Source organism: Lolium perenne, chromosome 1, assembly GCF_019359855.2.
Source record: "Lolium perenne isolate Kyuss_39 chromosome 1, Kyuss_2.0, whole genome shotgun sequence".
NCBI classification, from domain to species: Eukaryota; Viridiplantae; Streptophyta; class Magnoliopsida; order Poales; family Poaceae; genus Lolium; species Lolium perenne.
In genome coordinates this window covers 234380992-234396770 of record NC_067244.2, presented here as the reverse complement: position 1 = coordinate 234396770, position 15779 = coordinate 234380992, and the positions used below count along the sequence as shown (strand labels likewise).

The window sequence follows — 15779 nt, the reverse complement described above, 5'->3', positions numbered from 1 at the left end:
TAAGTCTCATGGTTATACTGAGGGGCTACCTAATGAAAGCTCTCTTATAGCTGAATAAAAAATAATTCGCAATAAGAAATTAAACTGAAAATGAAACGACGCTGATGAAAAATAGCTAGCAACAAAGATATATAGTGGCTACCTTGGAAATATGCACCCCGAGGCTTCTATGAGCCACAGAACACTTGATACAAATGAATGTGCCAAACGTTAGTGACCTGCAAACACCACAACATTGGAAGATTGAAAAAGTGCAGAGCCGAAAATACGATGCAGGTAAAGCCTGTAAACTTCACAGCTCTGAATTTAATAACTATTTGGGGTTGCAATTCCAGGTGAAAGCCATAAAGGGAAAACCTGGTTGATTATTGGCTCGGTCGCTAGTTCCCGTATTGGCACCTAGTTGATTGGTTTGGTCGCTGGTGGCCATCTATGGCCTATGTGCCTGACGACATGTGGTCTGCCCGCAACTCCGGTTGGAATCAAACGCGAGGTCGCCGGAGCCACAACTGCATACCGAGCAGAGCAGCCACACTGCGGCAGGGATCGAGGCCGGCGGACCAGAGGGCGCTGGGCGTGGGCGAAGAAGAGGGTCGTCCATCAGATCTCTAGAGGCCGGAGGCGCGACCTGGGGCTGGTCGGGTGGGCCGGTCCGCCTGTGCCATGCGGGTCGACCGCCGGAGTTGGCGAGGAGGCGCGACCTGGGACAGGAGGGATTGAGGCGAGGGAGGCGCGACCTGGTCACCTGGGTCTGGGACACGGAGAACGACGCCCACTCGACCACGGAAATTTTAACTCTGCCCACAAAAATATGCTCCAATCGCAACAGGATTACATGTTTAGAATAATAATGTAAATCAGCCATTATAAGTTCGGAGCCCTATGAATGTGTTGATTCAATGATTATGGTAGGAATAATCCATCCAACAAGAAGGAGAAGAAGGGAAAGATACACACATCTGTGGAATTCATACATCTTTCACGACGACGTGCTTCTGACGCTCCCCTAGCTGGCTCAGCATCTCTGGCTTCAATGATTCCGCATAAGCACCCAGCCTAATTTCCTTGAGGCTTGTGAGAACTGATAGCCCAGAGATTTTCTTCAGACTGCGGCAAGTACCAACTTGTAGCAGCTCGAGCCTAGGCATTGCGTCTTCTTCAAACATCACCGATTCAAGGTTCAGTAAGCGATAAAGCTCCAGCACCACGAGACTCGGGAAAGCCGAGTTTTTGAAATGGAGCTGTTTCCCCACGAATGAAAACTCCTTCAGGCGTAGAACTGCAAGATTTGGTAGCACCCCAAGGGCCTGTATGGCATCATCTTGCTCCAAAAAGCTATCCTCCAGCAACAACTTGCAGAGATTCTGAACCTGATGGATCCAATCTGTTACCCTGACAAGTTTGCCGTACAGCTTGAGGCTCTCAAGCCAGCTTGGTGGCGACAAACCCTCACCCAGACAACCATCTAACTCATCCTTCCACGATTTCCCTATCACTGAAAGAGACCGGAGATGATAGTGACCAGCAATGGCAGACCAGAACTCCATGCTGTTTTTGCTGTTGATACCAACCACTCCAAGCTTGCGCAATTCAGTAAGCCCTATGAACTCTTTTACAGTGGCATTCCCCTCAACATAGGCACCACTTAGTTTGTGCAGGGCCTTCAGCTGACCAATTCCTCTAGGAACTTTAACACCTTCATTGCCAGGAAACTGATAGCGGAACAGATTGAGTACATCACGCCTGTTCAAACCACCATCTAAAACTTGTGGTCTCAATAAAAGAGGAACTGTAGACATCCAAAGGCAACGTGAGTCAATCACGGACGGGACAATATCATGAACGTACTCATCATACGCAACTTCTATGTCCTGCTCTCCATTGACATTGGCGCGGCTTACCGATACACGAAGGTTCTGTAGCATTCCAAGATTGGTGATTGTTCTTGGTAACTCAAATATTTGTGTATCTCTAACATCAAGTGTTTGGAGGTGCAGCAAATTCCCGAAAGAATTAGGCAAAAAGTAAATATTCCAACATCCTCGTAGAGAAAGGTACTTAAGGTGATGGAGCTGTCCGACACGGTCAAGATGGTGATCTCTCAACCCTAGTGTGTCTTCCAAATCGAGCACTCGGAGAAACCTCATATTCTCGGAGATGAAAAACGGTCTCCAGTCTCCAAACACGGTCAGTGACCGTACGTGAGACAAGTCCAGCACACCCGGCAATGCATCTCCATCCCTTTTCCAGTTGCTGCCTATGACAAGATGGCGTATTGGACCTTGTGTGCTACTCAAACAACACCCATCCTCCAGTTTGAAGACAAGGTTTTCCTCTCTGGCCTTTGAGATGCATATTTCCCTGATGATATCATGAAGTTGGCAAGAATTAATTTTGCCATTGTAATCATTTACATCTTCCCCTGGCAGGATCATACTCCTATCCAAAAGCTCTTCAAAGTACCTACGACCGAGCTGCTCAGCAGTGATGCCATGAATATCTCGTGAGTATCCCTCTGCAATCCACCGCCTCACTAGACGATCCAACCTAATTACTTGATCTTCTTGAAATATTGATAGGTACAGGAAAGCAGACTTGAGATAATATGGCAAACCATCGTAGCTCCTCATAAGAACTGTCTTTATTGTCCTAAGTTCAGGATTGATCTCTAGTTCAGCACTAATACGGTCATTCATCATTCTCCATTCAACAGCAGTTTTTGGCTTAGTGGCTAGAAATCCACCTATGGTTGATATTGCAAGGGGAAGACCGTCACACTTCTTCAGTATAATCTGTGCTTGCTCCATCATTGCGGGGGCTAAATCAACTTTTTCAGTCTTGTCCTTGAATACCTACAATGAATATAATTTTACAAAGAGAAGTACTTTAATTAAACACTAGTTGTTGCTTAATTAAGACTATCAAATACTAGACTTGTTTGTGCTAGCTTCTGGCTTCGAACTGAAAGAGATTTAGCATATTTAATACGATATTATGTGAAGTAAAACTCGTCTTTGTGTACAAGATACTAGGGTGTAAACATTAATTTCTTCCTTGAAACATGTCTGCTAAACTTATAATCTTGAATTGAGAGAATTTTAAAGCATATTTAAGAGAATTTTAAAGCATATTACGTGAATTAAAACGCATATGAGAATGAAGAATGGATACAAGTTACTAAAGTACTCCCTCCGTTCCTTTTTAATTGACTCGAATTTTGTACAAACTTGTACTAAATCCAAGTCAATTAAAAAAGAACGGAGGGAGTACCTTCTTTGTGAAGAGATCAAGTGCAGCACCACCTTTCAGACCTTCAAGACTGTACATGTTCTTGCATACTGTTGAACAGTGTTCAGCAATATTTCTTTCTCTTGTGGTGATTATGATCCTTCCAGCACTATCCAAACACCCTTTCACCAAATCCCATTCATAAATGGATGATATATCATCAAGAACAATAAGGCAATTTTGTGTTTTTAATAGCCGAGCTAATTCCACCTTCAACTCTTGAATTTTCATCAGTGATATTCCTTTAGTTGATGTTGCTCCAGCAGTATCTTCTTGAATACTTTTTTGAAGCTGCAAAGCCAAATCTCTAAGGAGTACCTCAGGGTTAAAAGGACGCAATGCAGTAACCCATGCATGCTTCCAGACAGAAAGCTCTTGGCTTCGGTAGATGCTTCGGACAAGAGTGGTTTTTCCCAGACCACCCATTCCCCAAACTGAGATCACCTTACAACTTTGATTGTTGTCGGGTTGACCAATTAATTTGATGACATTAGATTTCTCTGTTTCTCGCCCAGTGAGAACTCCATCAACCAGTGCCAGTGTACTGCTGCGATTAAACTTCTTTGTAGCAGTTGAATTAAAAACTTTATTGCCACCTGCAGGCTTAGGTCGTTCATCTTCCTGTTGTATTTCATTGGTTGGCATTCCTTCATGCACAGCCTGAACAAACAGCATATATTAGAAGCTTTGTACTTGTACTCTACACACTAGAAAAAAAAGTTTCACTTTTCAATCCTGAACTGTTGCGAAAGGTCACATTTGAACTTCTTAACTTTAATTTTTAACTATCCAATCAGTTTTATTTAAACCCTTGACTCTATCCCAAGCATCTCGATTTGAAACTTAGCAAACTTGTGGCGTCACTTTTTAATGTTAGCATCTTGCGGTGTCATACCTTTACGTACAAAACAGCAGAAAAAAGGGAATACTTTTTTGATAAATCTAGAAGTAGAACTCTTAAAGTTTTGGGGAAATAAAAAAGTTAGCAAATATTAGCGATTTCAAAGTTGCACCGGTTTCAGAGTTCAAGGTTGAAAACTAAACTTTTGCATTAGTTGAGGTTTAGAAGTGGACATTTATATGCTGTTGATTTTAAAGGACATGCTGTTAACTGTGCCCACCAAATTGCCTTTTTTAGATGATGACCCAAAAACCTTTGTAGATAGTTGCATAGCTCCAACTCAACTTCAACTGCCATGTCTTGTTAAATGATTTCTCTGGCCCCACAAAATTATTGTCGTAGACAAGGATAGTGTCAACCTTCAGAAATTTTGAGTATTAATACCTTCACAAATTTTTGATCGGGCACTTGAAAATCATAGATATGATTGTTTTCCTCAAAAAATACTTTGACTTATACATTTTTTTATTTCATAATATATTTTCATTAAGTTAATGGAGAAAATTGTACTTCAAAGACCATCCCAATATCCAAAATGATTGGGAGGAAAAACTAGCATGCAAGGAAAAATGAGAACTCCAAGTGCATTGAATAATATGGTATTGTTTCGAAATATTTCCATCATGAATGTTTTGGTTCAAATGGACCGAACTGGTCACCTAGTCCAAAATATAAATTCTTTTAGATATTCAAAGTCATAATTAAATAATTGACATCATACATTGGGTCGTGTATTCATAAGTACATGAATATCATTATTTGTATTACAGTATTACTACGGTGACTCTCTATTAGCATCTTTCCTAGGCTATAGTATATATTTATAGACAAAAATCCCGATGCATTGTACTCCCTTCGTTCCAAATTTAAAATAAAAACAACAGTTCATGTTAATTTTAATGAGTCTTCAAATTTCTCAACTGAATATGTCAATATGTTTGCACACCAAATTTACTAGGTAAAGTTCTGGCACGCATAGTGTGCTTTTGTGTGAGGATAAAGGGAACACACTCCATTCATTTATAGAAGTGCATATAATTCACAGGCATGTATTCAAAAAAAGAACTTCGCTCGGCTGGAGAAGTGCAACCTTCAGTTTCTCTTCCACGTTAGTAAGCCTTGCTTCGTTAGTAGGAAACATCACCATACTAGCACTGGACATGCTGTTCTCCTTTGTATTCTGCAATTGGATGTGAAATGAAGAGAAAAATATATCATCTATATAGCAAACGGAACAAATGGATAACACAAGATATACCAGAAATTACCTTCTTGTGGAAAAGATAAATAGTTTGATCACATGACAACTGCCTGAGCTCCGACACTTGGTACGGTTTCTCGGTGCACAAGCTTGCAATTTCAACATTCTGCGTCGAAACAATGATTCTACTTTGTCTCTTGTTGTTGGGGAAATATTTTTTGATGCAATGCCACTCTTCTATGGTTGATAGGTCATTTATCACAATCAGGTAACTATTGCTATGCAACTGTGCACTAAACACACTGATTAAATCACTTTGATCCATCTTCTCCATCTTTGCAAAACTATTAGCCCCGACATTTGTTATACTTTCTTGCTTTCCAACCTCATCATGAGATTTTTCATAGAATTGCCTCACCAAGCTCCGGAGGAACTCTTGCGGATTGAAAGGATACATCAACCTAACCCAAGCACACAATCCAAACTTTTTTAATACCTTTGGATCATCATAAAGCTCCTGGATGGCGGACGTCTTCCCATGATCACCGCTTGTTCCCCACAAAGCAATAACCCTAAGATCCTCCTCCTCGCTGGTGATCAGCTGGTGGAGGTTCACCTCTGTTTTTTCCTGCTCCTGAGTGGCAAGTGTTGCTTCGTTGATGCCAAGCATTGCAGCACTAGCAATGTTGGCCTGTTTTTCGGCCGCGGTAACCTTGGAGTCAGAGTTACCTTTGCGGTCCTTGATGAGGCGGTAGCGCAGGTTCCTGTTGCTCACGTCCTCCACCTTGGCTCTCAACTCCTTCACTTCCTTGGCAATTTGGCGTCGGTCAGATAAGTTGCGGGGGATGCACCCCCATAACGGCTTCTTCTCCGAGTGGAGGCCAAAATCCATGAGACTGTCCTCCACTTTGTAGGCCAGGTCGCGGATCTGCTTCACCCAGGCCATGAACACCTTGTTCTGACCATTGTCCTCATCAGCCATCTCCAGGAACGACTGCATCATGTGCAGCTCGTCCGTGATAAAGTCCACGTCGCGCTCGACACCGAGCTGCAGCGCGATCTCCTCCGCTGCCTTGGACTTGGCGTAGCCCAGCGCGCCATCAAGCACGGCCTTGCCCATGCTCACCGCCGTCACCTCCATGACTCTCCTTTCTCGCCGTGATCGAGATATGAGGTGTGTTGCGTTGGTGCTAATGGTAGATGTGGGTCTAGCTAGCAGCTAGCCAGGGCAGGTGGATTAATAAGGGGAATCCATTCCAGTGGCACCATGACCTGCGCTGGGCAGCTGGAATACTAACAAAGTAATTTAATTGAATCGCCTTCTGGCTCTAATTAATGAAACAAGTTGTATTAGTTTGTTCTTGATCACAGCGACGTAGCAGCTGGCTTGAATCTCTTTTATTGCAGGGGGCAAGTACGTTCTGAAGCCTACTTAATAACAACCTGAACAAATGAATGCGAACGCTAGTTAGCTGTTTTTACCCAGGAAATAAAGTAGTACTCCTATAAGCCAAAGTAAATATTCCAGTATATAAGTGGCTCTATTACGTTCCTGCCGTTGGTTGCCTCTCCCATGGTCCAAAGGCTGCTTATCGATCAGTTTAAAACGCCACCCCATCTGGCGTACACAGATCCATCAGTATGTGGATGCAAGAAGACTAACTGCACAAGTCTTATTAGAGCAAGTTCAATAGTAGAGTCAACCATTGGCTATAAGCCAACTGCCATGTTATCTATAATTATTCTAGAGCCAACATGAGCTATAAGGTGACAGTGGTTTACACGTCTAACTTTAAGACCCAGGGGATCGCGACCATGCGCGCAACAGAGGACCTCCCACCGCCGCCGCCTTGATCTCCCACTCCGTCGAGCTCCGTTGCCGCCGTGGCCGGTGACGTGGGCACTACCCTTCGGGTAACCAACATTGCCCTATCCTGTATTGATTAATTGGAGGCCCATGAAGACACCTGAAGGCGAGATGGACCACTAGGACGGTGCACCAGAAGGTTCCTTGACGGGCAAGACGAGAAAGCAGCCGAACAAGGGAAGATCGGATCTAAAAATACTGTAAACCTAGTCGTACTCGGTTAGGACTCTTGAGACCTGGCCTCCTATATAAAGGCTAGGAGAGGGGCTGCCGAGGGACACGATCAATCTTAGCAATCTTAGCCAGCAAAAGCTTAGAGCTAGGTCACCTTAGCAATAGCCATCTCGACGAGATCTCTGCCGAACTATTCGGCACCCCATTGTAACCCATTATCATCATAATCAAGAACAGACAGGCTGGACGTAAGGGTTTTACCTCATCGAGGACCCCAAACCTGGGTAAATCGCTCTCCCCGCTTATCTGTGAACTGATATCTCGTGTCAGCTTGCAGGATTCCATCAACCCTAAGCCCCTATCGGAGGGCATTTGCGAGGAGTACCCTCGACAATTGGCGCCGTCTGTGGGAACCCTGTCGGCACAAGGCAAGTCATCGGCAGTACCAGTTACGTCCGCGGCGTTCTTACTCGAATCGCCGACGCCGGCATCAAGAGATCTGATCCGCTGCAGGTCCTTCGAGTTCGTGCCGCGCTGCGAAGCACTTCACCAAAACTCTATGGCACCGTCTCTCCACACGGAGGCTGTCTTCGGTGGCGTCCACTTCGTCATCGATTCCGGAGGGTTCCTTCGCCTCCCGAGGGCCGGCGCATCCGACTCAAAGGCCGTACCTCTGGAGGGTGCCCCTTCGGCGACAACCCAAAAAATTCCGCCCAGAAGCACACAAGAGAGCAACCGAGGGGATCTCGACACCATGGCTGGACAAAGAAAGAGACGAAGAAGCTCACACCGTGAGGAGGAAGGCAGAACAGCAGCTCACCCTCGACAGTTCGAGCAAGGATGCCACGACACATCGTCAATCAGGGGCCGTACCCGTTCTCCGTACCTTTCGGCTACAGAGCAACTCGAGGCGCCATGTTACCTCCACTCCTACTTTGATCCAAAAGATGGTCGGGAGAAGTCCAGTCATTTGTTGAGGAACTGCCGACACTTCCTAGAGATTCGACAGTTCTGTGATGATCTTAGAGCCGAAGCTATATCAAGAGTTCACATGATGGAGGAGAAGGCAAGGTCCTACGACCATCCGCCAGAACCGTATGTGCCAGAGCCATACGAACCTATGGAAAAAGACGAATATGTATCAACCGAAGTATTCCCAGCGCTGCGCGGACAAATCAACATGATCCATAAAACCAGCTTTTCGAAGAGAGAAATCAAGAAGTTCTCCCGAGAAGTAAAATATGCGGAAGTCGCCATGGTTGATACGCCGGATTTCATCGACTGGTCTGAACAAAGCATCTCCTTCAGCAGGGCGGATCACCCGAAAGATGTCCCAAGGCCTGGTCACGCGGCCCTTGTCCTTGAAGCACAGATTGGAGGGTATAATATGGGCAAAGTATTCATGGATGGAGGAAGCGGCTTGAACCTGCTATTCGCCAGCACAATGAGAGCAATGGGTTTAACAGTCGACATGCTAAGAGAATCTGACACAGGGTTCCACGGCATTATACCGACTCGACCCGCTTACTCGCTAGGCAAAACATCATTGGACGTAGTCTTCGGCACGCCCAGTAATTTCAGGAAAGAAAAGATCGAGTTCGAAGTAGTCGACTGGGAATCTCAGTACCACGCATCCTCGGCAGGCCTGCATTTGCCAAATTCATGGCCGTGCCTCATTATGCATACCTGAAACTGAAGATGCCAGGCAACAACGGGACCCCAATAACCGTTCATGGCAGCTTTGCTCGATCAGACAACTGCGACAGGGAGTTCCAGAAGATCGCCTCGAAGTTCGGAGCCAAGGAAGAACTCAACGCGATCGATACCGTCACAGACCACACACAACCACCAGCCGACAATCGAAATATAAGATCCGATGAGTTCGACGCTGCAAAGGAAACTAAGAAGCTGCAGGTGCACCCTACTGATCCGAAGAAAACGGTCAATACTTCGGCTGACCTCGCTGACGCATAGGAAAGCGCGCTCATCGAGTTCCTCCGTGAGCGCTGGGAGATATTTGCATGGGAACCATCCGACATGCCAGGTATCCCCAGGGAACTCGCTGAGCACGCCCTAAATGTTGACCCGACGGCCAAACCAGTACATCAATCAATGCGACGATTTTCTGAACCAAAGAGAAGAGCAATCGGCGAAGAAGTTAATCGACTCCGCAAGGCAGGATTTATTCGAGAGCTTAAGGAATCCGAGTGGGTGGCCAATCCCGTCATGGTGCCGAAGAAGGACACAACCGCCCTCCGCATGTGCATCGATTACACCAGCCTTAACAAGCACTGCCCGAAAGATCATTTCCCGCTGCCTCGAATAGACCAAATAGTAGACTCCACGGCTGGATGCGACCGTCTCTCTTTCCTCGATGCATACTCTGGGTACAATCAGATCAAACTGAAGAAGGAAGACTAGGAGCTAACCGCGTTCATCACTCCACACGGCGTTTTCTGTTACAACGTCATGACCTTCGGGTTGAAAAATGCAGGAGCTACTTACCAACGATGCATGCAAGCCTGCCTTGCGGAGCAGATTGGAAGAAACATTGAAGTTTACATCGATGACATCGTGGTGAAAACAAAGCACGCAGCCACGCTCATCGATGACTTGCGAGAAACCTTCGACAATCTGGACAGATACAAAATCAAGTTGAATCCCAAAAAATACTTCTTCGGAGTGCCAGGAGGACAAGTACTCGGATACTTCATATCGGCCAGAGGAATCTAAGCCAATCCCTTAAAGATCAAAGCTATTCTCGATATGGAGCCGCCAAAGAATCTGCACCAAGTGCAGCAGTTGGCAGGCCGACTAGCAGCGCTCAGCTGGTTCATTGCGAAGCTAGGGGAGAAAGCTTTGCCCTTCTACAACTTGATGAAAAAGTCGGAAAAGTTCGAGTGGACAAAGGAGGCACAGGAATCCTTTGACAACTTGAAGAAAGTCTTATCGACCTCCCCAGTGCTTGTGACTCCGCGCGAGAAGGAGACGTTGCTCATGTACATAGCCGCAACAGCACAAGTCTTCAGTAGCATTTTGGTCGTCGAACAAGAGGAAGCAGGGAGAGTACATGGTGTGCAGAGGCCCGTTTATTACCTCAGTGAAGTGCTCACTCCTACAAGGCAGAGGTATCCCCATCATCAGAAGCTGGCGTATGCAGTATGGAGGTCAGCTCGCAAGTTGCGGCACTACTTCGCGGAGCACCCGATTATCGTTGTAAGTGAAGCACCCCTGAGGAGCATAATGACCAATCCGGAAGCCACAGGTCGAGTGTCCCAATGGGCTATCGAACTAGCTCCCCATGACATAACTTACGTTAATCGAACGGCGATAAAGTCCCAAATCCTCCCAGATTTCGTGGCAGATTGGATCCAATCACAAACGCCGGCAGCACCCGACATGTCGGGGTCATGGATAATGTACTTCGGTGGGTCAAAACGGAGTACAGGTGCAGGAGCAGGAGTGGTGCTGATATCACCGCAGGGAGATAAAATGAAGTATATACTACGTATGAATTTCTTTCTGCCGACAAACAACGAAGCAGAATACGAAGCGCTGTTGCACGGAATGAAAATGGCAAAGGCGTGTGGTGCTACTCGTCTAGAAATCTATGGAGATTCAAACTTGGTGGTGCAGCAGTCGATGAACCTGTGTGACGCAGTCAGCGACAACATGATCGCCTACCGGCAGCTGTATCAGAATATGGAAGCTAAATTCGAAGGATGCGAGCTCAAACATATCGGCAGAGCCAGTAATGAGGAAGCCGACACTTTGGCAAACATCGGGTCTACATGCTCCCCCATCCCAGACGGAGTGTTTTACGAAGTGATCACTCAACGATCAATAAAAGAAAAGACGTCGGCACCTCCAAAACCATCGGCTGATGAATTAGAGGCAAGCTCACAGCAAACTCCTTCGGCTGAAGAATCTCCAACTCCTCCTGCTGAACAAGTCCTCCTCCTCGAGCCACTATGGACCAAGCCGTTCCTAGCGTATCTGACAAAGCAAGAGCTGCCAGAGGACTCTGTGGAAGCTAGGCGAATCGTCAGACGTTCAAAGGCCTTCGCCGTGATAAATGGTGAGCTTTACAAGCGTAGCATCTCAGGGATCTTCCAAAGGTGCATCGCCATTGACGATGGAAAAGCACTATTGCGCGAGATACACGAAGGAACCTGTGGGCATCACGCAGGGAGCAGGTGAAGGAGATATGCCCTAGAGGCAATAATAAAGTGGTTATTATTTATATCTTTATGTTTATGATAAATGTTTATATATCATGCTATAATTGTATTAACCAAAACATTAGTACATGTGTGATATGTAGACAACAAGAAGTCCCTAGTATGCCTCTTAAACTAGCTTGTTGATTAATGGATGATTAGTTTCATAATCATGAACATTGGATGTTATTAATAACAAGGTTATATCATTATATGAATGATGTAATGGACGCACCCAATTAAGCATAGCATAAGATCTCGTCATTAAGTTATTTGCTATAAAGCTTTCGATACATAGTTACCTAGTCCTTATGACCATGAGATCATGTAAATCACTTATGCCGGAAAGGTACTTTGATTACATCAAACGCCACTGTGTAAATGGGTGGTTATAAAGGTGGGATTAAGTATCCGGAAAGTATGAGTTGAGGCATATGGATCAACAGTGGGATTTGTCCATCCCAATGACGGATAGATATACTCTGGGCCCTCTCGGTGGAATGTCGTCTAATGACTTGCAAGCATATGAATAAGTTCATAAAAGACCACATACCACGGTACGAGTAAAGAGTACTTGTCAGGAGACGAGGTTGAACAAGGTATAGAGTGATACCGATGATCAAACCTCGGACAAGTAAAATATCGCGTGACAAAGGGAATTGGTATCGTATGTGAATGGTTCATTCGATCACTGAAGTCATCGTTGAATATGTGGGAGCCATTATGGATCTCCAGATCCCGCTAGTGGTTATTGGTCGGAGTGAGTACTCAACCATGTCCGCATAGTTCACGAACCGTAGGGTGACACACTTAAAGTTGGATGTTGAAATGGTAGAACTTGAATATGGAATGGAGTTCGAATATTTTTTCGGAGTCCCGGATGAGATCCCGGACATCACGAGGAGTTCCGGAATGGTCCGGAGAATAAGATTCATATATAGGAAGTCATATTCCAAGTTTGGAAATGATCCGGTGCATTTATGGCAGGTTCTAGAAGGTTCTAGAAAAGTCCGGAAGAAATCACCATGGAAAGTAGAGTCCCGGAGGGACTCCACCTTGCATGACCAGCCAACCCTAAAGGGGAGGAGTCCAAGGTGGACTCCCCTAGGGTGGCCGGCCAACCCACCTCAAGGAAAGGTGGGAGTCCCACCTTGGGTAGGACTCCCTCCTTGAGTAGGTTTCCCACATATGGGAGGTTTTAGTGTTGGGGTCTTATTCGAAGACTTGGACTAGAACTCTTGGTGCTTCCACCTATATAATGAGGGGCATAGGAGAGGGGGGCTGATCACTTTAAGCCTCAGCCTTGGCCGCACCCCTTAGAGGGCCGGCGCCCAACCCCCCTCTCTCCCCAAACCCTAGCGGTCTCTCTCCTCCACCACATCCCGCATGCTTAAGCGAAGCTCCGCCGGATTTCTCCACCACCACCGACACCACGCCGTCGTGCTGTCGGATTCAAGAGGAGCTACTACTTCCGCTGCCCGCTGGAACGGGGAGGTGGACGTCGTCTTCATCAACAACTGAACGTGTGACCGAGTACGGAGGTGCTGCCCGTTCGTGGCGCCGGAACCGATCGTGATCAAGATCTTCTACGCGCTTTTGCAAGCGGCAAGTGATCGTCTACCGCAGCAATAAGAGCCTACTCTTATAGGCTTTGGAATCTCTTCAAGGGTTAGTCTTGATCATCCCCTCGTTGCTACCGTCTTCTAGATTGCATCTTGGCTTGGATTGCGTGTTCGCGGTAGGAAATTTTTTGTTTTCTATGCAACGTTATCCTACAGTGGTATCAGAGCCGTGTCTATGCATAGATGGTTGCACGAGTAGAACACAATGGTTTTGTGGGCGTTGATGCTCTTGTTATCTTTAGTTTGAGTACTTTGCATCTTTGTGGCATAGTGGGATGAAGCGGCTCGGACTAACTTTACATGACCGCGTTCATGAGACTTGTTCCTCGTTCGACATGCAACTTGTATTGCATAAGAGGCTTTGCGGGTGTCTGTCTCTCCTACTATAGTGAAGATTCAATTTACTCTTCTATTGATAACACTAGTATCACCGTTGTGGTTCATGTTCGTAGGTAGATTAGATCTTACTCAAAAACCCTAAACCACGTAAAATATGCAAACCAAATTAGAGACGTCTAACTTGTTTTTGCAGGGTTTGGTAATGTGATATGGCCATAATGTGATGATGAATATATATGAGATGATCATTATTGTATTGTGGCAACCGGCAGGAGCCTTATGGTTGTCTTTAATTTTCATGTTGAGTAGTATTTCAAAGTAGTTGTAATAGTTGCTACATGAGGTGAACAACCATGAAGCCGGCGCCATGAACCTTGACGCTACGCCGACGATGATGGAGATCATGCCCAAAGATGATGGAGATCATGTCCGTGCTTTGGAGATGAAGATCAAAGGCGCAAAGACAAAAGGGCCATATCATATCACATATGAACTGCATGTGATGTTAATCCTTTTATGCATCTTATTTTGCTTAGATTGCGACGGTAGCATTATAAGATGATCCCTCACATTAATATCAAGATAATAAAGTGTTCTCCCCTCGTATGCACCGTTGTAACAGTTCGTCGTTTCGAAGCATCTCGTGATGATCGGATGTGGTAGATTCAACGATTCACATACAACGGGTGTAAGCCATGTTGCACACGCGGAATACTTGGGTTTGCTTGACGAGCCTAGCATGTACAGACATGGCCTCGGGACAACGGAAACCGAAAGGTTGAACACGAGTCATATGGATGATATGATCAACATGTTGATGTTCACCATTGAAGCTACATCATCTCACGTGATGATCGGTTTTTGGTGTAGTGAATTTGGATCGTGTACTACTTAACAACTATGAGGGATGTTGTATTAAGTGGGAGTTCATTAGTAATTAGATTAAAACATGAACTATTTATCATAAACATAGTCTAAGTAGTATTTTGAATTAATTTGTAGTATTGGCATCCGTTTTTCTACCAAGCGCTAGTCTTATTATTGAGATAGAAATACTGTTAAAATCTGAAAATAAACTTTACGGACTGGTACCGTATTGTTAAAGAATCAAGAAATAATTAAGTCCTATTGCAAACTTTTAGTAAACCTCACATTGTTGATTCAAAGAACTATGGTTTCAATTAGTACCTAAAGTTATCTTGTCTCCGTGAAACTCGAAGTTCAAATCTGTTTGAAAAGTAAGGAGCTGAAAATTTAGTTTTCAGAAATAATCAAGGTATGAGATATATGTGATATCTAAGACCTTATTGCAAGATGATAGAATATAATTTGGTGAGACTACATAAACTCATAAGTTTTATGGGAATGTACGAAGGTTGAAGACGCAAGGCGTCCCAATCCTCCAACTATTGGGGCACTAACAATATTCGCATATCCATGAAGTTATCATCCTTAGTATGCACCGTTGCTAAGACTCGTCGTATCGAAGCATCACGTGATGATCGGGTGTTATAGATTCTACGTGTGCATACAACAGGTGCAAGCCAGATTTGCACATGCGAATACCAAGGTTAAAACTTTATGAGCCTAGCATGTACAGACATGGTCTCAGAAAGTCATCATGATACAATAGATAAAATTATGAGTGAAATTGCTCATCATATTACAAGGTTACTAATAGTAAAATCCGGAACACTTGTCATATGATGATCAACTTCAAAGTAAGGACCTCAAGGTTATTGGTATTTGACCAACAAACCGAGAAGTTATTTAAGTTGATGTGTTTTTCTGAATAATGAGGAAAGCTAAAAGAGAAACTACAAAAGATTATTGGCAGAAAGAAAGAAAAGACTAGAATGTCTAGCTCAGGTGTATATCAATGATATACATGTTATGGATGTATTCCTCGTTTGGTCACACAATGAAATTCTTGGGTATTTGTACCATATTGGTTGGTATGAAGTGTCATACAAAACAACGCAATACAAGAATACAATGGCCTAAGTGACTGACAAGGAATATGATAGGAATGCACGTCTGGAACAAAAATAAAGTGTTATTATGTTCATCATTGGCATTCTATCTAGCCCTTAGAATTTATAATAAAGAACTTAATAATTATTATTTTGCTCTTGTCAAATAAAAACAATGAGTTGTTTAAATTGTG

The 15779-nt window shown here is 44.6% G+C and overlaps 1 protein-coding gene across 1 annotated transcript; it reads right to left on the bottom strand.

The window, feature by feature from the left end:
• Positions 1-813: 813 nt before the first annotated feature.
• On the bottom strand, positions 814-6649 carry LOC127326006 (disease resistance protein Pik-2-like). The gene is made up of 4 exons (XM_051352848.2): positions 5458-6649; positions 5280-5369; positions 3271-3948; positions 814-2852 (listed from the first exon to the last, which is right to left on the bottom strand). Exons 1-4 carry the CDS (start codon positions 6529-6531, stop codon positions 969-971), a joined length of 3726 nt encoding a protein of 1241 aa, XP_051208808.1. The 5' UTR covers positions 6532-6649; the 3' UTR covers positions 814-968.
• Between the last annotated feature and the right edge of the window lie 9130 nt (positions 6650-15779).

Coding starts and splice junctions, on each gene's coding strand:
- LOC127326006 (XM_051352848.2), bottom strand. CDS start 6,531: ATGGAGGTGACGGCGGTGAGCATGGGCAAGGCCGTGCTTGATGGCGCG. Junction 5,370..5,457: donor TTTATCTTTTCCACAAGAAG/GTAATTTCTGGT, acceptor ATCCAATTGCAG/AATACAAAGGAGAACAGCAT. Junction 2,853..3,270: donor TTGATCTCTTCACAAAGAAG/GTACTCCCTCCG, acceptor TATTCATTGTAG/GTATTCAAGGACAAGACTGA.